This window comes from Heterodontus francisci, chromosome 36, assembly GCF_036365525.1.
Source record: "Heterodontus francisci isolate sHetFra1 chromosome 36, sHetFra1.hap1, whole genome shotgun sequence".
NCBI classification, from domain to species: domain Eukaryota; kingdom Metazoa; phylum Chordata; class Chondrichthyes; order Heterodontiformes; family Heterodontidae; genus Heterodontus; species Heterodontus francisci.
In genome coordinates this window covers 45,012,632-45,038,553 of record NC_090406.1, presented here as the reverse complement: position 1 = coordinate 45,038,553, position 25,922 = coordinate 45,012,632, and the positions used below count along the sequence as shown (strand labels likewise).

The window sequence follows — 25,922 nt, the reverse complement described above, 5'->3', positions numbered from 1 at the left end:
CCTTCCCCCGTCCTGCAATGGGATGGGCCCAGTGACTCAATGTTAATTGGCCAGCCACAGCCCGACATGCAGTGACGTCCATGTGCTTCCAGTGCTGTCACCGGGACCCACGGCAGGCTGACAAAATTCAGCTTGATGATATTAGTACAGGAGAGTTTGAACTGGGCACTGGTACCTTATCCAAAATAGAACACATCTCCAATATATCATACTGATCCTGCAGAGGGACATCATATGAAGAATGTTAACACTTTTTGGAATGGGGGCCAAACAGGGAAGCTGTGTTTGAATTTTTGGCTTGCGGGTACTGAACATTAATTGGACAGGGTGTCACGTGTGGTGATTACACTGGTAAGCTTTGAATTTTAATCCTAATATAATTTTATTTAAATTAATCATATTTAAAATAAGACTCGATCAGTTAATTAGCATATAACTAAGGCCAATTTTATCATATACAATTAGTGTTCAATTAATGAATGAAATCTAGGGGATAAAGTTAAAATTAAATAGCAAGGTATACTATAGAGTTCTGAATTTTTCAGTAAATTAAAATCTCAGGTTTTTTGATAATCAGAGTTAAGTCAAAATATTTCAGTTAACCTCCCTAATATGTGACATCAGCAGCTGATTTGTGAGCAGCTGGTGGGCCTTTATTTACTTAAATTGTAAGTTTAATCGTCAAATAAATTGAAGCATGGCAAGGCAGCCCAGCCCCATGGAGTTTGCATCCTGTTCCATGTGGGAACTCCAGGCTGCTTCTCGTGTCCTGGACATCCACATGTGCAGGAGCTCCAGTTTCAAAACTTGAGCAGCAGACAGAGTCACTGCAGAACATCCGTAAGGCTGAGAGTTCCATGGATAGTATGTTTTTGGATGTGGTCACCCTGCAGCTTAAGGGTATGCAGACAGAGATGGAATGAGTGAGCACCAGGCAGTCAAGAAGGACTAGGCAGGTAATGCAGGAGACCCTGAGTACATCTCACTCTTCAACCGGAATTCTGTTCTGAATACTGATGAGAGTGATGGTTCCTCTGGGGTGTACAGCCAGAGACTAGTCCATGGTACCACAGCTGGCTGTCCAGGGGAGGGGCAGGAGGAAGGTTGGGAAAGTAATAATAATAGGGGATCAATAGTTAGGGGAACAGACAGGCATTTCTGTGGCCACAAACATGAATCCAGGATGGTATGTTGCCTCCCTGGTATAGCATCAAGGGTGTCACTGAGTGGCCGCAAAGCACTCTGAGGGTGGAGAGCGAACAGGCAGCAGCTGTGGTCCATGTCAGTACCAGCAACATCGGTAGAAAAAGGGATGAGGTCCTGCAGGTGGAGTTTAGGTAGCTAGGAAAAAGAATAGCAAGCAGGACCTGAAAAGTAGTAATCTCCAGATTACTCCCGGTGCCATGCATGATAGAGCTGATGAATGCATGGCTGCAGAGATGGTACAGGAGAGAGAGCTTTAGATTCCTAGAACATTAGAGCCAGTTCAAGGGGAGGTGGGACCTGAACAGGCCGGACAGGTTGTACTTGAATTATAAGGTCAGAAGTGGGGATGTTCGCTGATGATTGCACAATGTTCAGCACCATTCGCAACTTCTCAGATACTGAAGCAGCCCATGTCCATAGGCAGCAAGACCTGGACAACATCCAAGCTTGGGCTGATAAGTGACAAGTAACTATCATGCCACACAAGTGCCAGGCAATGACCATCTCCAACAAGAGAGAATCTAACCATCTCCCCTTGATGTTCAATGGCATTATCATCGCTGAATCCTCCACTATCGACATCCTGGGGGTTACCATTAATCAGAAACTGAACTGGACCAGCCACATAAATGCTGTGGCTACAAGAACAGATCAGAGGCTGGGAATTCTGTGGAAATAACTCACCTCCTGACTCCCCAATGTCTGTCCACCCTCTACAAGGCACAAGTCAGGGGTGTTATGGAATACTCTCCATTTGCCTGAATGGTGCAGCTCCAACAATACTGAAGAAGCTCGAACAAGAAATGCTGGAATCACTCAGCAGGTCTGGCAGCATCTGTGGAAAGAGAAGCAGAGTTAACGTTTCGGGTCACTGACCCGAAACGTTAACTCTGCTTCTCTTTCCACAGATGCTGCCAGACCTGCTGAGTGATTCCAGCATTTCTTGTTTTTGTTTCAGATTTCCAGCATCCGCAGTATTTTGCTTTTATTTTACTGAAGAAGCTCGACACCATCCAGGACAAAGCAGCCTGCTTGATTGGCACCCCATCCACCACCTTCTACATTCACTCCCTTCACCACTGACGCACAGTGTCAACAGTGTGTACCATCTACAAGATGCACTGCAGCAACTCACCAAGCCTCCTTCGCCTCCTTCGACAGCACCTTCTAAACCAGCGACCTTTACCACCTAGAAGGACAAGGGCAGCAGATATATGGGAACACCACCATCTGCAAGTTCCCATCCAAGCCACACACCATCCTGACTTGGAACTATATCACTGCTCCTTCACTGTCGCTGGGTCAAAATCCTTGAACTCCCTACCTGGCAGCACTGTTGGTGTACCTATACCCAAGAACTGCAGAGGTTCAAGAAGGCAGATCACCACCACCTTCTCAAGGGCAATTAAGGATGGGCAACAAATGCTGGCCTAGCCAGCGACGCCCACATCCCGTGAATGAATAAAAAAAAAGACTGATGAAACGAATGGCATGGTCAAATAAAAGTAAAGAGTGTAGGGAATGGTGGGAAGGGGTGAAATTTAAACTTTGTACAGTCTTGGGGGGGAAAGGTCAGATTTAAAAGGTAAATGTTTGGGGGGGAAGGGCAAATAGCTAATGTACTTGATATTGGGGGGGTGGGAAGGAGGCATTACAATTTTATTTGGTAGATTTTGGGGGTGATACCACTTTAAAAATTCAAATTGACCAGCAGGACTGGCTGCCCTTTAAAAATGGCGCTAGCGCCTGCATACAGGCAGCTGACCCCATTGCTGGCGTTGGACAGCCCACCCCCTTCACGTGATTGGCGGGGTGGGCTGCCCCGGCTATTTAAATGAGCTGCCACGTGGCAGATCACGGCGGCCCTGCGGCGTGCGTCCCGTGCGTGTGGGCCACCATTTTTAAAATCCAGCCCAGTGTGTGCTCCGGTGGGATCTGCAAATTTGAAGTCAAGCTTATCAAACAGGTCTGGCCTAACAAGTTCTGTCCACATCGAACATGAACTTGCCTAGGTTGACATTTTTGTAGTGCATTGCAGCTGTGATCTTTGCAAAGACCAGGATAATCGAGTCATTGTAAGCTTGAAGAATGTCTGTCACAGGACAGAAAGTTGTGAAAAATAATGACAGTATGGGTCTTTGCTCAATATGGATAATTTTGTACCCCATCAATGAGGAGCAACACTGAAATGCCCGCGATTGACTGTGCAATCCTTGAAGTGACTTCTCATACATGGGACTGGGCCCTTTACTGTCTGTGATAATACATACATACTGCATTTAGCTCTCAGGAATAGGTTCCTCCACATGTTGAACTGACAAAGTCCTTTGTGAAGTGATTCATCTTTGAGCATGAGTTGCAGTTTTTCCCTTGTCCGGACATGGTGTTTTAAATCCATGGGTACCCCAACAATTAGGGCACGTTTTTGAGGGTGTCCACCTGTGATAGGACAAGTGTCGATGAGTCTGTGGAGGTCTCTTTTACTGTAACCCTTGCACTTGGGCTGATTGGGCAAGCTGTGTCTGGGATCCTGAGCCTGAGGCTATATTTTTGTATAACATCTTTGAATCTAACATGGTGGATTGGATTTGGACGGCCAAGGCAGTTGCCTCTCCCAGTGTGAAACCATCATGTTCCATGAGTAGGCGTTCCCTGATTTGTGGTATTGAGGTTTTTTCAATTAGTTGTTCACAAATTAGTTGATTAGTTAGTGTGCCAAATTTGCATGTAGAAGCCAACGAGCACAATGCTGCCACATATTGTTTTATGGGTTCACCATTTCCCTGGCATCTCTGGTGGAACGTGCATCATTCAATCATTGCATTTCTGTTCGGGCTAAAGTATTTCTCGAGAGCACTTACCGCCTTATCAAACGTAAATGTATCATCCATTAACTACTTGAATATACGCTGGCCTTCTGCTCCGAGGCAATGCATGAGTATCGCCTTCTTACGGGTCGCTGCTACATCCATACCATCCATACCTGTACCGAGCAAGTAGGCTTCAAACCCAGAAATTCATCTGTCCCATGGAATGGGAAGATCTCCTGGCGATGACAGGAAAGGGGCTGGGGCCGGTAATTTCAAATTAGTCGCCATCTTCATTGCCAGGTTTTATGTTCTGTACCCCAATCATGAAGAAACTAGACTCACAATTTCTGTGTGTGTAGGCTTTATTCAGATGGCTGCCTGGATCTGTCTTAGTTTCACAAACCATGCCCCCTCAGTGTTGAGTGAGAACATGGTGAGCACTTACAAATGCAGCACAGAGCAATCAATCACTGAGCAATCAAATACATCAGGGCTCCTATCCTGTAGGGGTATAAACTGGCTCTGTATCACTTTGATTTTGTTTTTGAACAGCTCCTGCTGCTCTTCTATTGTTTTACCCATTTTGCTCAGTTTACTGTGGAATGTCTCTGTCTCATCACATTGAAGTCACCCTTACCTAAATCTTGAATTGTTGTAGCTGTTTCGCATTTCTCCCTTTCAAACACTGTTGAATTCGATCATAAATGATCGTTATTAGATAAATGCTCATGCGCCATTCTGCTGTTAACTAAATCTGACTCATACTCATTACTATGTCTAATATGGCCTGTCTCTTGTTGGTTGTGTGACATATTGTTGCAGAAAACTATCCCAAACACACTCATGAAATTTACTACCTTTCTGACAGGTACTAGTCAGTAGAGCATGGCTACCCGACCCGAACCCAATGGGACCCGACGACATGTGTCAGGTTCGGGTCGGGGCGCTCTTCCGGGTCCAGCATTCGGGCTCGGGTCGGGTCGGGTCGGGTTGGACACGCTCTATCACCACCTCCGGTACGTGGCTTCAATGTTAATGTACTTTTTGGACTTGAAAGGTTGTTTAGTTACAATTATTTTAAGCTTGTGCAGATAAGCAACAAAGTGAAAAATGGAAGCTAAGTTAACTGATGGTCAGGTCGAGCCAGGTCAGGCACGGGAAAAAAATGAAAGGACTCGGGCTGGGTCAGGCTCGGGTCGGATGTGGATCTGTTAGGCTCAGGTCGGGTTTCATTTGCAGACCACGGCACAGTGGCGCAGTGGTTAGCACCGCAGCCTCACAGCTCCAGCGACCCAGGTTCAATTCTGGGTACTGCCTGTGTGGAGTTTGCAAGTTCTCCCTGTGTCTGCGTGGGTTTTCTCCGGGTGCTCCGGTTTCCTCCCACAAGCCAAAAGACTTGCAGGTTGATAGGTAAATTGGCCATTATAAATTGCCCCTAGTATAGGTAGGTGGTAGGGAAAATATAGGGACAGGTGGGGATGTGGCAGGAATATGGGATTAGTGTAGGATTAGTATAAATGGGTGGTTGATGGTCGGCACAGACTCGGTGGGCCGAAGGGCCTGTTTCACTGCTGTATCTCTAAACTAAAACTAAACTTTACTAGTCAGCTTATCCCAATCCAAATGAAAGTTAAAATCCACCGTTAAAACCACACTGCCTTTACTACATACTACATTTAAATGCAGTTTCCCTCATTTGCAGAACATTACAAGGTGCCTCACCCCTTCAGGAGGTAAAATCCTGGACATTGGGGGATAGAATGGGCAGTCAGTGAAGAAGACCTTAAAGAGTCTACCACCAAGGTCTTCTTGAATCACAGCAGAGAAGTATTTTCAGATAGCAATCTGCTCCCATTGTCCGTAGTTAACTTTGGGAAGCATGAAGTGGAGGGAATATTATGGTGCAATCCCATCTTTCTTCCACTAGATGCTGGTGTTGCTCTGTATATCTGCTGCTCTGAGCTGCAACATGTTCCTGTGATGAATTCCTTCAAAACCATCCTTGTGCAGAGGGAAGCCCATGAGTTAAAAGAAGGACATTGGTTAACATAAAATTAAATTAGCGAATGAATCCTGAACAAAGACAAATCCTATATAAACAGAAATATTTTTAGAGGCTTAGAGAAAGTAATGTAATGATCGAACTGAATATAAATGGGCTATTTCCGGACAACATAAATTTCTTTACTAACTCTTTATCTTGACCTGTAGCAGCAATAACAATAACTCCAACCCCAAATCTTAACTTCAACCCTAACCCTAACCCTTAAACCTAACTCCAACCCTAACCCTAATCCTTAAACCTAACTCCAACCCTAACCCTAATCCTTAAACCTAACTCCAACCCTAACCCTAACCCTTAAACCTAACTCCAACCCTAACCCTAACCCTTAAACCTAACTCCAACCCTAACCCTAATCCTTAAACCTAACTCCAACCCTAACCCTAACCCTTAAACCTAACTCCAACCCCTAACCCTAACCCTAAATCTTAACCCTAAACATTAACCCTAACCCCAACCCCTAACTCCAATCCCTAACTCCAACCCCAACCCTTAACCCTAACTCCAACCCCTAAGCCAACCCCTAAGCCTACCCCAAGCCCGAACCCTAACTCCAAACTCTAACATTAACCCTACCCTGACATCTAACCCCTAAGTCCACCCACTAACCCTAACTCTAACCCCCAATTCGAACTCCAAAACCTAACTCCAAACATTACCTCAAACTCTAACCACTAACCCTAACCCTACACCCTGAACCCTAAATCAATAGACACTCTGAATTTTAAGCCTGGTTATCAAGTGATATGGAAACAACGTGGATAAATGGAGCTGAGATACAGGTCTGCCACAATCTAATAGAATAACAGCAAAGGCACACTGGGCTGAATGGTCTACTCTTGTTCCCATGAGAGAGAACGGAAATGAAGAAAGTTGCAATGGAGCGACAGAGGCTAGAGTTTCAAGAGCTTCACCATAGGTAACACAGAGGGAGAAAAGCTACAGGTGAGCTACAGCCAGCATTGCAGAATAAAAATAGATTGCAATTCACATATGGCGAGAATTTAGTCCATCACACTCATAATTTTCTAGTCTCAAAATAAAGGAACAGATTTCACCCAGAAAGAAAGGAAACTGACAGGAGGAGATGTGCGTGACTTGGGCACTCTGCACTTTTTGGGCTAAAAAGTTGTTCACACTGTTTTTGGACATGGATTGTGATTCGTGACCTGTTCCCGCCCATTGAGATGGATGTAGGCAGCATATAAATTTTGTGCTGCCTCCTCATTATAAATGATTTCAGTGTGCAGCACAGCGTGACCCATACTGTTGACTGGCTGTACGCTAAAGGCCTGCTTGGGTCTGCAAATGAAACCCAACACGAGCCTGACAGAACCACATCCGACCCGAGCCCGACCCGGCCCGGGTCCTTTCATTTTTTTCCCGCACCTGACCCGACCCGACCTGACCCCACCACCGGAATGTTCCATTAACCTAGCTTCTGTTTTTCACTTTTTAAGCTGTCTAGATAAGCAACAAAAACTGTAACTAGACTTGAAAGGTTGTTTAAAAAGTACATTAAGATTGGAGCCACGTACCGCAGGTGATGAGCCGAAGATTGTTACCACTGAAGTTAGTGATTGTTTGGTCACTAGTTAAACAGAAACCCATGGAGTTGTGCTCAGACAGGTTGTCCCACACTGTACCAGTATCTGTATTGCTTAAAATAAACACAGCAATTGCCCGAAGGCTCAGAAAATATCATTATACATTACCTAGACTCCTGCTTTACAGGTTGAAATACTTGCTGCAAGTTTATCCAGTGAGCAGCTGAGATGCAGAGACCAGGAAGGTCCTGAGTGATTAATTATTATAAAATATACATTCCTATATTAAAGAGATTGTGCTCTACCTTCAATGGAATCGCTCACTGCAGACTAGTGCCGAGTGTTTCCCGCCTTGATGTCCTGGCTGTCACTGGATCATGAGTCCAGGCCTCTGGATTACTGGTCCAGTAATCTTTGAAATGTCTCTCCTTGATTTAATATTTTAATCCGGTAGGTCAGATTTTACAAACAAAAATATTAACTGATTTAAGACTGCTTCGTATTTAGTGATGTCACATGAATTAAGAAATTAAAATATATCCAACATTATATATCAACTATTAAGTACTAATGCCCAGCTTTGTATATTTAAAATGCCTCTTAATTTCATTAATTATCCATAAACACTGAGGCCACATTAAACTAAAAGCAGAGATTTATCAGGTCTGACAATTAATTAAATGTATTCCAAATTCAGAGCATAATTCGTTGTCTTTTCCCTTTAAATCTCTTAATTTGCATTACAAGCCTCCTTTACTTTACATTCTTTATTCAATACAGTATGTTTTGAGGCAGGCACGAGAAGTCTTGCCAACCCCTAACAGGGTGCTGTCAATTCATTTGCAAACTGTGCAATTAAAGAAAAGGGCCAAGTTGCTATTAATGCAGATTGAAGCTGTAAAACTGCTTTTGTCGCCAAGACAAGCACAAAGGAAAACCAAGAGTTAAACCAAAACACAAAAAAGGTTACATTTGTGTCGATGAAAAATAGAACTCATTAAAAACATCTTATTACATAGTGCAACTGATTATATTGTAAATATTTCATTAAGATTAAAACGGCAAAGGCCTCCAACACCCCTAGAATCAGGGAAGGGCAAGAAAGGGCAAACCGGATAATTATGAGCCTGGGGCTGAGTTCTGCTACAATGTACACAAGAACTGTTTATTGATTAGTACACAGTAAGTTGAAATGCCAAGCAGAGCAGGAAGCACACTTCAAAAGATCTGTGGTTTCCAGTGTTTCACTAACACAACTGTAATGCAAGGCTGTTAGAATGTGTCCGACCCACCCCGAACTGACCTGAGCCCGAATGCTGGACCCAGAAGAGCGACCCAACCCGACCTGAACCCGACGCATTGGGTCCCGTCGGGTTCAGGTCAGGTAGCCATGCTCTACTCTACGCACAATAGGAGGCTATAAAGCATGCAAGGTTAGTACGTGTTCCAGCTAGCTTCCAGCTCTTAAAGGCAGTCTGTCCCTCTTAAAGGGGAGCTGCAGTGGATAACAGAAGACTGCAAATGTCTGATATTGCTACAGTGAAACAAAACATGGATCACCAGGTGAGGGAGAGGTTCACAGATGCTGCACTGGAGATATTGGTGAAGGAGGTGGACTGAAGGGCGAGGTCATGTTTCCTCGTGGGACCAGGAGGCCCTCACAGAAGACCGTCTGACGGGAGTGGGAACAGGTGACCAGGAAGGTCAACTCCTGGAGTCTGGCCCTGAGGACCTGACAGCAGTATCAAAAGAAGCTTAATGACCTCATACATGTGGTCAAGGTCAGTGACTGCATCTTCACATCACATCCCATCACACATTGCTCAATGCACCAGAGCCCCATCACTCACCTAGCAGCACTCACTAGCACTCAGGACTCAGGCCTAACATTCGCATACTCCACTTCACCCCTCACACCTCCCAATGCTGACATCCTCACAACTACCTCTCACTGCCTCCACATACCTCCAGCTATTCAGCTATGGCAGGCATATCATCCACACACAGTGCTACATGGTCATTTTGTCCACTCTCTTGCAGGAAAAGGTGATCCATAACCGCTGAGAGAAGCAACAGGGAGCCACACGGCTCCATCCGCTTAGCCCGATGGAGGGGATGGCGCTCAGGATCATGGGTCCAGCTGTGACAAGAACCCGTGGCATTGCCAAGACCATCGAACATGGTAAGTTATTGCCTTCTGCCCTTTCTCAACTCCCTCCTCACCCTCATCCTGAGATGTGGCATAAAGTGCGAGCAGCAGATGGAGTGACCATGGACCTCCTTTACACCCCACCACCATCTCTCCTCACCCCAACCATCCCCTTCTTATTTTAGGTTTTCAGGCAGCCAAGAACTGCCATCTGCACAGGCAGCTCAGCCTCAGGAAGAAGGGCGAGAACAACACAACACCACTGATGAAGAAGCAGTGTCACTTGATCTAACAGTTGCAACCATCAGCTCAGATACTGGAAAAGTGTGAACTTTAGAGCCTAGTATAGAGTTGGAATCAGCACCTGGTCAGTCACCAGACACGAGTAGGCTGCAACCAGGCCAAAGGGAAAGGGTAGCTCGTGACCAGCTCATTGGAGACTGTGGTTGCACCTGAGTTCTGCTACAGGGTACTCAGATTTTTTATTTATTCATTTCATGGGGTGTGAGCATCGCTGGCAAGGTCAGCATTTGTTGCCCATCCCTAATTGCCCTTGACAACTGAACTTAGAGGTCAATTAAGAGTCAATCACATTGCTATGGTTCTGGAAGTGTTTTGGGATAAAGATGTTATGCAAAATTCTTGTTGGTGCCTTTTACTGTTGGTTGGTGACCAAGGGGAGGTTGTGATGGGATGTCTGAGATGGATGTGACAGTGGGGAATGGGTGGATACATATTGGTCAGAGTCTGATAATGTTCTCTCTGACTGCCCATTCAGTTACTAGGCATCCAGGATGCCTCCTCCACTTCCTACTTCTTCTGTTCCTCTCCCTGCTTTTGCTCCTCCTGATCCTGAGATGGCCTCCAGACTTCTAGATACGAAAATACGAATTAGGAGCCGGAGTAGGCCACTCAACCCCTCGAACCTGCTCCGCCATTCAATAAGTCCATGGCTGAACTGATTTCTCCAGATTACCACCTACCCCTGATAACCTTTCATCCCCCCCTTGCTTATACGAACATACGAATTAGGAGCAGGAATAGGATGTAAGGGCTGTGCCGTCATAATGGGCACAGACCACCACGAACATTGAGACCCGCTCTGGCATGTATTGCAGTGTTCCCCCTCTAGTGCTCAAGGCAGAGGAACCGTTCTTTAAGCAGGTCAAATGCCTCCTTGATGATCTGAGTGGCTCTGTGGGTCTCATTGTAGGCCTGGTTGAGGATAGCCGGGTGATGGGGGAGCATCATCAGCCATAGAGGGGATAGCCTTGCTGCCGAACAGCCATCCCCTGGTTCCTCTTAGAAGGATAAAAGTCGTGGTCAGGGCTGACTGGCACAGGATGAATTCATTGTGGCTACTACCATGATAGTGGGCTTTCACCAACATGATGTTCATGGCATGGTCATACACCAACTGCACGTTTATGGAATGGAACCCCTTGAGGTTTCTGTACCTCTCCCCGTTGTCATGTGGGGCCCATAGAGCCACATGCATGCATCCTGCAGGCAATGGCACCCTGCACCACTGGGTATCCTGTCCCAGGAAGAAAGGAGTAACGTTATAGCTGAGATTTTGACAGATGATGGAAGAACAATTTATCGCCATGGTTTCAGTTTTAGTAATTTGTCATTGGTGGATTTGACAATGAAACTGATGTCACAGAATTAAACTCAGAAGGTAGAGACTTCACAGTTCAGCTGTCTGCCTATGGACCAGGAGAGAGCAAGAGAGACTGTAATAATTACACATTAGCAGTTGGTGCTGGATCAGTCGAAACATCTGGGACAGGTGGTTGCTGTAGATTGAGTGCTAACTAGAGTGCGTGTGTGTGTGTTTGTATGTATGAGTGTGAGTGTGCATGTTTGTGTGAATGTATGTGTGAGCCTGTATGCGTACATGGGTATGTGTGCCTGTGTGTGTATACCTATGCTTGTGTGTGTGTATATATATATATATATATACATGTTTGTGTATGTTTAACTTGTGTATTAATCAAGTGTCTAATGTGAAGAAACCCATCGCCCCCATCAAAATCTGTAGGAGTCCCTAAACTACAGTGAGATCCATCTGTGCAAAGTGCCTGTTTCCAGACTCTATGGACACACCACACTTACACTATGGCAAGGAAAGACCTCAGTTGGAAGGATATTGAAGTTCTAGAGCAGGTGCAGCACAGGTTCACAGAAGCTGCATGGTGTGAGGAAATGTAATTACAAACAAAGACTGGGAAAAATTGACCCTTTTTTGTGATTAGGGAGCGATATGATCGAAGCATTCAAAACTCTGAAAGGAGGGGATCAGATAGATAGAAGCAAACTGTTTCCAATAGTTGAGAGGTCTAGAACAAGGGGCCAAAGATACAAGATTATATATGAAAGATTTAGAACAAAGGGGAGGAGAAACTTCTTCACACAGAGAGTTGTGAGCCTTTGGAAATCACAGGGTTAGTGACTGAGGCAGCAAATATGCCAACATTCAAAATTAGATTAGATAGGTGAATGAAGGAGATGGATAGAGAGATATGGGACAGGGCGGGTAAATGTGTTTAGGACTATTTGCTTGAGTGAAGAGTAAATACTGACACAGACTAGCTGGGCCGAAAGGTCTGTGCCTGTATTGTAACTTCTATGAATTCTACGTTTGGTCTATACTGGCTGGTTTGTGTTTCTTGATACCAAGAAGCCTTATGACATCCCTTTCAGCTGCCACTGAGCCAGTCCCTCTGGTTCTACAGGGCAGATAGAAGGGTTGAAAAAGGAAAGAGTGTAGCTGACCTAATAGGGTCTTCTTCATTCTTTGTACCTGAAACATCAGCCATATCCTTCCCTTCCATCTGCTTGTGAGTTGGGAGCAATTCATTCACTGTATTCATTTTATAAGGCTGAAAAATGAAATGGCCAATGGATGGAGAAGTCTTGATTGGCACATGGTGCACCAAGTGGTGGAGTCATGTAAAATACCTCCTTGTACTGGTGATATCATGGATATCAAAATATCTTAAAGGGATCTTCATGCTTTTAATTTTATCCTCTCCTACATCTGAACTGAAATCCAGACTCACTTCCTGGGGTGGAATCGGTGCTTTGGATTTGAAGACTGAAGCAGACCTTACCAGGTGGGCAATAGTTACATGGCAAGTAAATCTGAAAATATTCCTTTACTTCTAGGAACAAGATGGGAAACAAAATATCAAAGCAGAATACTCCTAGAGGTAACCAGATACCAGAGATGGCCAGCAGTTCCTTCACTTCTTTCCAGATGCATAGAAAATATCCTGCAGTAAGTGATGTATGTCATCTCAAAAAGATCACTCATGACTATTCATGCCTACTGACCTTGGGATTAGATTACAGATGCCAAGTATATTGTCAATGTAGCATTATATAGGAAGATGTGTTAGTAATATTAGATGGGAGAGAAATAGATCAAGAGGAGGTCCTTAAAAATTTAGTAGTCCTCAAATTAGAAACCTCACCTGGTCTGGATGAGATGCATTTTAGGTTACTGGGAGAAGAAAGGATAAAAATTGTGAAGACTCTGGCTGTAATCTTCCAAACTTCCTTAGATATGGGGGTGATTCCAGAGGACTGGAGGATTGCAGTTGTTATGTCCCATTTAAAAAAGGGGAGAGAGATTAACCTGGCAACTAGTTAATAAGAAGAATTTTGAGAGCAGTCAAATTAATGTTGGTGATAAGGAAACTTTTAGAGACAATAATCTGACAAAATTAATTGGCATTTGGAAAAGTATAGGTTAATAAATGAAAGTCAGCATTAATGTGTTAATTCGTAGGAAAATTATATTTAACTAACTTGATTGAGTTTTTTGATGAAGTAATGGAGAGGGTTGATGAGGGTAGTGCAATTGATGTTTTGTATATGGACTTTCAAAAGGTGTTTGATAAAGTATCACATAATAGACTTGTTAGCAATGGGATTAAAATGACAGCGGCAACATGGATACAAAATTAACTACAGGACTGGAGGGAAGTATACAGTGGTGTTTCCCAGGGTCAGTATTCGGACCACTGCTCTTTTGGTATTTAGTGATGATGTGGACTTGGGTATATAGGGTATAATTCAAAGTTTTCAGCTGATATCAAACTTGGAATTGTAGTAAACAATGAGGAAGACAGTAACAGACTTCAAGAGGACGTAAAAAGAGTGGTAAAATGGACAGACACATGGCAGATGAAATTTAATGTAGAAAAGTGTGAACTGGTACATTCTGGTAGGAAGAATGAGGAGAGGTAATATAAATTAAATGGTACAGTTGTAAAGGGGTGCAGGAACAGAGAGACCTAGGGGTGCATGTATAAAAATCTTTGAAGATGGCAGGACAAGTAGAGTCAGCTGGAATCCTTGGCTTTACTAACAGAGGATTAGCGTACAAAAACAAACAAGTTATTCTAAATTTCTATGAAACACTGGTTAAGCCCCAGCTGCAATACTGTGTACAATTCTGAGCACCACATTTTAGAAAGGATGCCCAAACCTTAGAGAGGGTGCAAAAGAGATTTATTAGAATGGTACCAGAGATGAGGGACTTCTGTTATGTGGAGAGACCAGAGAATCTGGGGTTGTTGTTCTTACAGCAGAGAAGGTTCAGAAGAGATTTGATAGAGATGTTCAAAATCGTGAATGGTTTTGATAGAGTAAATGAGCAGGAAATATATTCACAGGCAGAAGTATTGGTATCCAGAGCACACAGATTTAAGTCGATTGGCAAAAGAACCAGAGGTAACATGAGGAAACAATCCTTTACACAGCCAGTTGTTGTGATCTAAAATACACTGCTAGAACGGGTGGAAGCAGATTCAATGGTAACTTTCAAAAGGAAATCGGATAAATACTTGAAGGCAATAGGGAAAGAGCAGAGGAGTGGGACTAATGGGAGAGCTTTACCAGAGCCAGCACAAGCACAAAGGGCCGAATGGCCTCCATCTCTGCTGTATCATTCAATGATTCTATATTATGGTGTTTACAAGCTGCCTGAATCCTATGATTGGATTCCAGTCCCTGACTTCCTCACACTTAAATGATGTGATTATATATATATTACCACAGAAATAGTCAATTAGTAGCCTTAATTATCATTGTGTGTTTGTTTAGTTATGTGATGGATTTTATCTCTTACCTATTTTCAAAGTCCAGGATGTAGAGGAAGATAACAGGGAAGATGGAAGCTGGATGATATTTAATAGCTCGATAGAGTCTGGGATTGTTTCTATTAACTGGAGGGAAGCTCATTTACTGATAGTCAACAAGTTGATCAGGTCACAACTGGGAATTTTAGGCCTACTGGAATGATGTCAGTTACAGGAAAATTATGGGAAGTGGTCATTAGGGATACTCTATCTGATCACCTGGACAGAGATGGGTTATTTGGAATACACAAACAGGGCATCTGGAAAAAAGGTCAAATTTTACCCAGCTGGTTGAAATCTTCGAACAAAGAAAGAAGAAAGAACTGGCATTTATTTAGCAACTTTCACAACCTCAGGACACACCAAAGTACTTTATAGCCTATGAAATACTTCTGAATTGTAGTCACTGTTGTAATGTAGGAAAAACGGCAGCCAATTTGTGCACAGCAAGCTCCCACAAACAGCAATGGGGCAATGACTAGTAGGTCTGTTATACATGTTATTTGACAAATAAATGTTGGTCAGGACACTGGGAGAACATCCCTGCTCTTCTTCAAAATAGTTCCATGGAAGCTTTTATGTCCGTGTGAAAGAGCAGACAGGATATATCCGAAAGACGGCACCTGCAACACTGCAGCACTCCCTCAGTACTGCGCTGGAGTGTCAGCCTTGACTAGGTGCTTAAGTCTGTGGAGTGGAGTTTGAACTGACAACCTTCTGACTCCAAGGTGACTGGTGGATGAAGATAGACCTACAGAAATTGTGTATTTGGATTTTCAAAACATTTTTCATAAATTACCACACAAATAGTTTGCTGTATAGTTTGATTCCTGGATTGGAGAGCAGGCACTGGGTTAAAGAGGGAATTGGGCACATTCTGATGATCAGATATTGTCATTAATATAACTGGGTCCCCGCATGGGTCAGTGTTAGGACCAATACTGTGCGCAATTTATATTAATAATGTAGATGAAGACATTGGGGGTACTACACACAAGTTCATGGATGATACAAAGATCCATGCTGGTAGCAGAACCCTTGTGCAGAAAAATAGACCACAGTCGGATTCAGATGTGTTGGGAGAATGGGCTCACAACTGACAAATGAGATTTAATGTGGGTACATGTAGTGTAATGCACGTGAGTAGGGTTATTCCATGTTGTGCTAGGAATTAAAGCCTATTAAATGTTGCACGAATCACTAAAGATCTATGATCAGTGCCAAGAGGCTGCAGTGAAAGTAAGTAGAGTACAGGATGCATTGCTAAGATTATCCAATATGAAACAAATAGCCCCATGTAGTGCCCTATGAAAGAGCCTCATCTTGGTTAGGCCCCATCTAGAATACTGAATCCAGTTTTGTTGCCCATGCACAATGGGATATAGAAAATCCTGAAACTAAAAACTAGCTTAAAAACCCTTAGTTATCATGAAAGGCTGAGAGAGTTGGAACATTTTACTCTGGAAACCCATAGTCTTTGGGGAGACTTGATTGAAGTATTTAAAATGACAAAGGGATTAGACTGTGTACTTGTAGACAAAATATTAGACAAATTCAGGAAAATGAGGAGTCATGTGTATGTTACTGAGGGGTGGAGATTAATCATGCTGGCAGGATAGTATAGGGATGTGGAAGCTTGCGAGGCAAGTATGAGATGGACAGAGGGATGTTGAGATGTGAGAATATTGGGAGGGGTGAGTGCTTGGGTATTGAACAAGATTTTTAGGGATTCCTATCTCCTCACTGCAAAAGAAGGTAACTGGCTTTAAATCACTCAAACACTTTATAGATTCTAATTATAGGAGAAAAGCTGAGGCCACAGGAGTTGTTAGTTTAGGGCTGGTGGGAGGACATCAGCATAAAGTTGGGGGGAGGGGTATGGCAATCTCAGAAGCTTGGGACTCAGAGACACCAAGACCAGTGGGGAGAAACACCATGTGACAGGCCTAATGTTTCACCTGACACTAGTACTACAGTGCCACCTACCTTGGAGGTGCAACTGGGAGGACTCACTTAAGGTAAGTGCAATATATAGGTATGTTTTTAAGAATGTCAGAAAGAGGCGTGACAGTAGAGGTCTTCTAATACATCGTAGGTCAAAATAAACCATTGGAACCCCTCAATCAGACTCCACATTAAGCTTCTAAGTCAACTTTATGTGGAAGCAAAGGAATTTCTGTATGATGATTACAGAGTCATTCACTCCCCTTTCAGTAGTTGGAGGCTTCTGTAATTACTGGCTGCAATTTTTCCTAAGATATAATTTAAACTTTTGGGAACAATTTGCAAAAAGCTGTCTGGTTAAAGTAAACTGATTTTAAATGAATGAAAATATTTTTTTCTACAAAGTCGCCATGGAAGTGGAGCTTAGAGTGTAGACCTGTAAAGATGTCATTGTCTGTTCATTAACCTCTTGAGCCAGGAGTTAATAGGCTGATGATGAATAGACTTAAGTGGGAACAGACTGCAGAGTAACTAGCTGTCTAGACAGTATAGCTAACCTGGAACAAAAGAACAAAGAAAATATAGAGTTTGGTGATGAAGACAATGTGGAAACCATCAGAGAGGAACAGAGTATGATAGACAGCAATGTGCTGATAAAGATAGAACTGTTCACACAATGAAAATCCTGGAACAAATACTGTGAGGATTATACTGGTTCTTGACTAGATGGGACTGTGGAAGTGTTACAGCAAGGAAAGTCATGGGGTTTAATAAACTCAATGCCATGTCTTCATGGACCAGCTAATGTATAACAACATAAGCTTCATGGCCCATACATCAAGTCACAATACATATTCTTGTAAATTTTCCAGTATTTCATGTTATAATATGAACAGATCTCAGGGTCATGGTTTAAGGTTTACCCACCAATGAGACAACAGTGCTAAAAACTGGCCTTTCCATATCTCTACGACAAACCAGTAAATCGGGTGGCATTGCCAGGGCTTTAAGGGTTAAATCACCATGATTTGGAGGCAGCTTGGGCTGCAGTTTGGAGACCCCTGATGTAAGATGTAAGATTGGGCAGAGTGGCAGATAAATCTGGAAATTATAGGCCATTTAGTCTCACATTATAACTGAGAAAAAACGTTTGACAACATGATACAGGATAGGGGCAGTATTCATCAGAGCAGAGAATCCACCTTGAGAAGACATCATGAATTAAGAAATTGTTAATCCATATGGAAACCTTTGAGGAGATTGCTAAGCCAGTGAATAATGACTATCCTTGCAGGGTTCCATTTAATTCAATTTCATTAGATATTTGATCAAGTTCTACATGTGAGCCTCCCCAGAATTAACATTCCTCGCCTTGATGATCACAAAGACAGAGTGAAAAAGAGTGTTCACGGCATTATTGGCTAACTTGGGCCACTTGGCATCAGTGAGGTGTGTGATGGGGGCAGAGGAGAGTTTATGGTATGAAATCAGCTGCAATCACTACCGTGTTTACTACTGGCATTCCCACCATCCTGAGGCCTTCCGCTGGGTTTCCAGATCAGGCAGTCATTCCTTTGGACCTGCAAATTGGGTCCCTATGACAGATGTAGAACCCTGATTTCCATTTTAGCAGCCACTGGGAGGACCATACAACCGTCATGGGAACATAGGAACAGGAGGACTCCATTCAGTCCTTCCAACCTGTTCAGTCATTCAATTAGATCTTGTCGGATCTGTACCACAGCTCCATCTACCCACTTTGGTTCCGTAACGCTTACCAGGCAGAAGTGGCCCCATAAAAATAATCTGTGCTTCTGTCACCCCCAGACCCTTCCCATTCTCAATTCCAAACCCATCCTCCTCAGAATTTATCTTATCTGATATGGCACTGGCCCAAATCCAACGATTGGCGTCTGCAACTTCACAGCTCTATTTAAGTATGACCAAGGTCTCGAAATGGCTCCAGCTGCTTCACTCTCGGTTTGGGTGGGAAGCTTATGTTCACCACTGGTCTGGATGCCCGAAGGTTAAAATCTACCCCACCTTGATTAAAGGGAGATTCAGCTGGGAAAAGTTGGTCCTGCCAACATATGAGAATATGTACTGCAGTGATATACCATTGTGTTAGCCATGGCTCAGTAGACCTCTGAGTCATGCAAGGGTTCACAGTCCTGCTTCAGAGACTAGAAGACATCATCTAGACTGACACACCCAGAGCAGTACTGTGGGAATGCTGCACTGTCAGAGTTGCTGTCTTTCAGGTGAGACTTTAAAATGAGCCCCGTCTGTCTTCTCAGGTGAATGTAAAAGCTCCCATGGCACTATTTCAAAGAAGAGCAGGGTAGTTCTCCCCAGTGCCCTCACCTCGGCCAATATCACTAAAACAGAATATCTGATCATTTTCATATTGCTGTTTGTGGGATCTTGCTGTGTGCAAGTTGGCTGCCATGTTTTCTACAACAGTGACTACACTTGAAAAGTATTTTATTGGCTGTAAAGCACTTTGGAATGTCCAGAGATTGTGAAAGTCACTATAGAAATGTAAGTCTTTCTTATACAGTGATCAAAGTGACCAAATTTCAGCAATAAAACTTCAGCAGTCTTAGTGTACTGGAATTAGAACCAATGTGGGTAAGTAAACCACCCCCCACTTTTACTTCTAACACTAGGGTTCGGCTTGAACCCGTCCAGGTGGAGAAAATGGTCAAGGCACAAAACTGTTTTTTTTAATAGTTTATTATAACATCAATAAACTCACAAAGATCAATATCATACTCACAAACACCACTGCCTTCTGAGCTGCACTCACGCTGTTAACCCTCGAATTGCTGCTTCTGTCCTGCTATCTGTTGTTAATACTGCAGCTGAAACACATTTTTTTTAAACTATTGCTGCAAAACCCTCCCCAAATATGTGCCTTCTTACATATTGTAATAATTTCATATTCTGGTTCATGAATAGTCCATGAACATATTAAGGTGGTTTCAATGGGGAATGCTCTGCTTATCAGATCAGGTAGGTTTCACTTGAATCAGACGATTCTGTGGTATTAGCATTTCCGAGGAATGTGGGGCACATCCAGACATAGTGGCTTCATAAAGTTTGTTAGCCTGTAGCTATCATTTACAGTTCTATCATTTGATGGCCGGGATCAAATCAAATCCTTTAACTGGACAGACACATACTCATTGTGTGGTCTGATGGCGTTGTTAGCTGTTTCATGACTAGTAAATTGAAAAAGTCACTCATTGTACCGATGTAAGGTTTTCACGATTACGTGGAATGCTGGGAGGCAGTTTGTGTCCGCAGTACCTTCTTTAGGGCTTTTAATGTTGGCTTCCATAAAGTTAAATGCGTTCTTGCTGAAGGACCAGCTACACCAATAGTCCTGAGATTGGAGATCCAAGATTTACTGCCAGAGATAATATGCTAAACCAAAATGTTGCTTACTTTATACATCTTTTTTACAACATAAATTTGCTTTTACTCCTTCCATGTATGTTATTCATAATTATCATCAGTAAATCTGAATGTTCTCTGCTCATTTGTTTTTTCTCCTTTGAAGATGGATGGTTTTTCTGGGTTTGAGGGGTGATGACACCTTACCACTTAATGAAGCCTCCTCACCTGGCTACATCTTCCACCACGTGCCCTGCCAAGACCGTCATGGTGGCAGTGTGGTGCTTATCACCAGATTACACCTTGGCTTGACTCCCTATTCCTCTGGCACTTCTTCAAGTATCTCACCTTGTTTCACCCCTCTCACCTCCCTTTCAAAATCATCATTCTCTATTGCCCTCCCAATTACAATAAAAATTTTATCACTGAGATATCGTCACTGTTTTCCTCCCTCAGCTTCTGCACTGAGCAACTTCTCCTCCTCTGTGATTTCAATCTCCATCTCAGCTCATCATTGTTCTCTCTCCTCTGAGTTCACTGCCGTTTATCCTTCCTAAATCTCTCCCTGCATGTAAACTCCCCAACCCATATTCACGGACATCTGCTCAACCTTGCCATCTCATGTGGTCTTGCTACTCCCATTGTATCAATGACAGATAAGGCCAACTCTGATCACTTGTATCACTCTCCACCCACATCCCCCTTCCATGTTGCAACTCTACCTCATTCTGCATCCATCCCTGAGAAAAACTATCCCCCATTCACTTACAAGTGCACTTTCAAAATCCCAACTGTCTAGACTTTGGTCCTCTGCTCGTCACAACATTTCTGCAGCTGATGATTTGCTCGACCACATCCTCACCTCCACCTTTGATGCCCTAGTCCCCAATAAAACTGTTACTCCCTCTCACCCTAGCTGTCACCCCGCCCTGGTATGGCCCTCATCTCCGCTCCCTTCAGTCCAAGAGACACAGACTTGAAAGGATATGGCAGACAACTGGTTTAGCAATCCATCTCCAGATCTGGCTGGACCACATGAAACAATATTGGGTCCTCCTGTCATCTGCTGAAACTGCTCACTGTTCCAGGACCGTCCTGGAATGCAAAAATAACGCTGGCTTCTTTTCTCTACTATAAACCATCTTCTTAAACCCCTCTACCCCATATCCTCCACCCTGACATCTAACAATAAGTGCGAGGAGTTCATGGACTTCTTTGACACTAAGATCGAGACCATCGATCAACTGCCTCGGCCGCATTCCTCCCTTCCACTAGCCCACCTGGCCAATCTTCCTACAATGCTCCCTCCGCCCTTGCCCTGAATTCGCATCTTTCTCTAGTTTCTCTCCTATCTCCCCTTATGCCCTCTCTGAACTCATCTTGTCCATGAGACCCACCTCCTGTTCCCTTGATCCTATTCCCACTAAACTGATCACCCAACTTCCGCTCCTGATCCTGGTTCCCAAGAAGGGTCACTGACCTGAAACGTTAACTCTGCTTCTCTCTCCACAGATGCTGCCAGACCTGCTGAGTATTTCCAGCATTTCTTGTTTTTATTTGAGATTTCCAGCATCCGGAGTATTTTGCTTTTATTCCCCTCCTGATCCCCAGGTGAACTAATATTGTAAACAGTTCTCCCTCTTCAGGTGTTGTCCCTCTCTCCTTTAAATCTGTTGCCATCACCCCATCCTCAAAAAACCAACCCTTGACTCCATCGCCCTTGTAAACTGCCATCCCATCTCCAACCTCCCTTTCCTCTCCAAGGTCCTTGAACATGTTGTTGCCTCCCAAATCCATTCCCATCTTTCCTGGAACTCCATCTTTGAATCCCTCCAATCAGGTTTCTGTCCCACCACAATACCAACACAGCTCTTATCAAAGTCACAAATGACATTCTATGTGACTGTGACAAAGATAAAATTTCCCTCCTCATCCTTCTCAACCTGCCTGCAACCTTTGACACATTGACCACACCATCCTCCTCCAATGACTCTCCACTGTTGTCCAGCTGGGTGGGACTGCTCTCACCTGGTTCCATTCTTATCTATCTAGTCATCACCAGTGAATCACTTGCAATGGCTTCTCTTCCTGCTCCCGCTGGTGTCCCCCAAGGATCTATCTTTGGCCCCCTCCTAGTCATCATCTGCATGCTGCCCCTCATCGACATTATCCGAAAGCACAGTGTTAGTTTTCGCATGTATGCTGATGACATGCAGTTTTACCTCACCACTACTTCTCTCGGCTCCTCCTCCATTGCTAAATTATCAGACTGCTTATCCAACATCCAGTAGTGGATGAGCAGAGATTTCCTCCAATTAAATATTGGGAAAACTGAAGTCATTGTTTTCGGTCCCTGCGTCAAACTCCGTTCCCTAGCAACTGACTCCATTCCTCTCCCAGGCAACAGTCTGAGAGTAAACCAGCCTGTTCGCAACTTTGGTGTTATATTTGACCCCAAGATGAGCTTCTGATCTCATATTCATGCCAACTCTAAGACCGCCTATTTCCAACAACGTAACATCGCCCCACGTCACCAGTCTCAGCTCATCTGCTCCTGAAACCCTCATTCATGCCTCGTTACTTCTAGACGTGACTATTCCAATGCACTCCTGGCTGGTCTCCCACATTTCACTCTCCGTAAACTTGAGGTCATCCAAACCTCTACTCCCCATGTCTTAACTCACACCAAGTCCCGTTCCCCTATCACTGCTGTGCTCACTGACTTATATTGGTGCCTGGTCAAGAAACGCCTTGATTTTAAAATTCTCATCCTTGTTTTCAAATCCCTCCACGGTCTTGCCTCTCCCTATCTCTGTAATCTCCTCCAGCCCCACAACCCTCCAAGACATCTACACTCCTCTAATTCCGGCCTCTTGGCATCCCTGATTTTAATTGATCCACCATTGGTGACCACGCCTTCAGTTGCCTAGGCCCCAAGCTCTGGAATACCCTTCCTACACCTCTCCACCTTTCTACCTCACTTTCCTCCTTTAGGACACTCCTTAAAACCTCTTTGACCAAGCTTTTGGTCATCTAACCGAAAGTCTCCTTTTGTGGCGCAGTGTCATACTTTTGCTTTATAATGCTTCTGTGAAGCCTTGGGATGTTTTATTATGCTAAAGGTGCTATATAATTATAAGTTGTTGTTGTTGTTGTTGTTAAAGGATGCAGCTGATGGCCCTGGATCCAAAAACCTTTCTCCACGAAAAGCCTCATCCACAGAAAGCCAGACAAAAGGAAAGGATTCTTCACTCAAAGCTTCACCTGTGACAAACGGAATCATAAAGTCCCAAACTCAGACTGCAGAGAGTGCACTCAGGAAATGGCTGCTCCAGGGAATCTCAGCTCCAGCATCAGTGCTGGGTGAAGGCAGCTCCGCTCTTACTGTCCCCACTACAGCCAGTCAGGCCTCGAGTGTAACATCAGCAGATGTTGTGCCAGATGTGACAACCTCTGCTGCAGGTATGAATACTCGGTCCAACCAAGCCTCAAATGAATTATCGTCAACACGTGAGACACAAAGTGTGAAACCTCTGGCCAATCAGATCCCTACTAGAAAATCAGATAGAGCTGGCCTCAGCAAAAATATCAAATTCATGCACCTGGAATCTCATATGATGCCAGGTAATAAGAGGCCTGAATTTCACTTTTATCCCTCAGCTCTCGATGGTCCTCCAAATTACTACTTTTGGTACTCTCCTTACTGGCAGATTCAGGACACTCCTCCCTCTACTCCCTCTACTCCCACTACCACAAAGCCTCCTCCAGCAGCTCAAAACCCAGCAGGTAAGTCGGAACCAATGTACTTGGAATCCATACCAGGTCCTCTTTTGCAACATACCCAGCTGTGTTCATACCTGGCCCGTACTCGGTATGACGAGGCTCTATATGACATATTCTTTCACGTCCCGGATCCTTACATCTCCAACAAGGAGCTGATGAGTGTACCGGATGAAGATGCAGAGTTCTGGGGAACATTGCACTTCACTGGAATTAACGCTGCTCGGGATCTATTAAGCAGACGGAGGTTTGAGAAGATTTGTGCTGAAATACTGTCCGGGACAAAAACTGGAGACTTATAATGGTCTGGCTGTTTTGACTAATGTTTATAATAATAAATCAATCAAATTTAAAAGTGTTTAGCTTTAATACTCTCAAATGCCACTGAAATGTATGATGAGCTAGATTTGATCAGGTACAGAATGGGAGAGAGGATTATTACTGGAGGTTTAACTCTGATTCATCCACAATACCCACTCCAAAGTTATATTTCCAGTTGATATTAAACTCTTCTGGTAAACTGGATTGGCCATTGCTGATAGCAGCTGAATTAAGAAGTTAAGATTATTTGACCTATCATCCAATATTAGTGGGCAGTATTATTAATCTCCCAGACACTTCTGTGAGCTACCCAGGAGTAGAGCTGGTGAGAGTAGGGACAACTGTTGGAGTTGTTCCTGAACTCTGACTTGGTAGCTTGGCTGAGAGAGAGAGAGAGAGAGAGAGAGAGTTCCTCCACCTAGCGTTTCATCAGCTGAGGTAAAACCACTTGTGGATCAGGAGGAATTGCTAACCGTAACTCTAGGTCAATACAGACTTATACAAGTGATCAAGTCAATAACTTACTGTGTAACTGTAACTAGGTAACTGTGCAAGTGTAACCAGGTAGAATAGTGATTCTGCTACTGGACTAGTAATCCAGAGGCCTGGATTAATGATCTGGAGACATGAGTTCAAAATCCTACAATGGCAGCTGGGGAATTGAAATTCAGTTAATAAATCTATTTTATAAAAAGCTAGTCTCAGTCATGGTGGACAGCAAACTTGTGGATTGTCATAAAAACCCATCTGGTTCACAAATGTCCTTTAGGGACAGAAATCTGATGTCCTTACCTGGTCTGACCTACACGTGACTCCAGACCCACAGCAAAGTGGTTGACCACATCCCAGAGTGTTGAAACAGGTGGCTGTAGAGATAGTAGATGCATTGGTGATCATCTTCCAAAATTCTATAGATTCTGGAGCAGTTCTTGAAAGTTGGAAGGTAGCGAATGTAACCCCACTATTTAAGAAAGGAGGAAGAGAGAAAACGGGGAACTGCAGACCTGTTAATCTGACATTATTAGTAGGAAAAATGCTAGAATTTATTATAAAGGATGTGATAACTGGACACTTAGAAAATAATGGTAGGATTGGGCAAAGTCAATGTGTTTTTATCAAAGGGAAATCATATTTGACGAACCTGTTGGAGATTTTTGAGGATGTAACTAGCAGAATAAATAAGGGGGAACCAGTGGATGTGGTGTAGTTGGATTTTCAGAAGGATTTTGATAAGGTCCCAAAAAAGAGGTTAGGAAGCAAAATTAGAGCATATGGGATTGGGGGTGATATACTTGCCTGGATTGAGAATTAGTTAACGGACAGAAAACAGAGAGTAGGAATAAATGGGTCATTCTCAGGATGGCAGGGTGTGCCTAGTGGGGTACCACAAGGATTAATGCTTGGACCCCAGCTATTCACAATCTATGATTTGGATGTGGGGACCAAATATAATATTTCCCAGTTTGCTGATGGCACAAAACTAGGTGGGAATGTGAGATGCGAGGTGGATGCAAAGAAGCTCCATGGGGATTTAGACGGCTAAGTGAGTGGGCA

The 25,922-nt window shown here is 43.7% G+C and overlaps 1 protein-coding gene across 1 annotated transcript in view; it reads left to right on the top strand.

The window, feature by feature from the left end:
• The window catches only part of LOC137351463 (uncharacterized), a 165,052-nt gene extending 140,703 nt beyond the window's left edge, over window positions 1–24,349 (top strand). The window contains exons 3-4 of the mRNA XM_068015912.1: window positions 12,946–13,066; window positions 23,432–24,349. Of these exons, the coding sequence (XP_067872013.1) occupies window positions 12,953–13,066; window positions 23,432–24,349 (1,032 nt within the window). The 5' untranslated portion in view covers window positions 12,946–12,952. The remainder of the gene's footprint in view (window positions 1–12,945; window positions 13,067–23,431) is intronic.
• The last annotated feature ends 1,573 nt before the right edge of the window (window positions 24,350–25,922 follow it).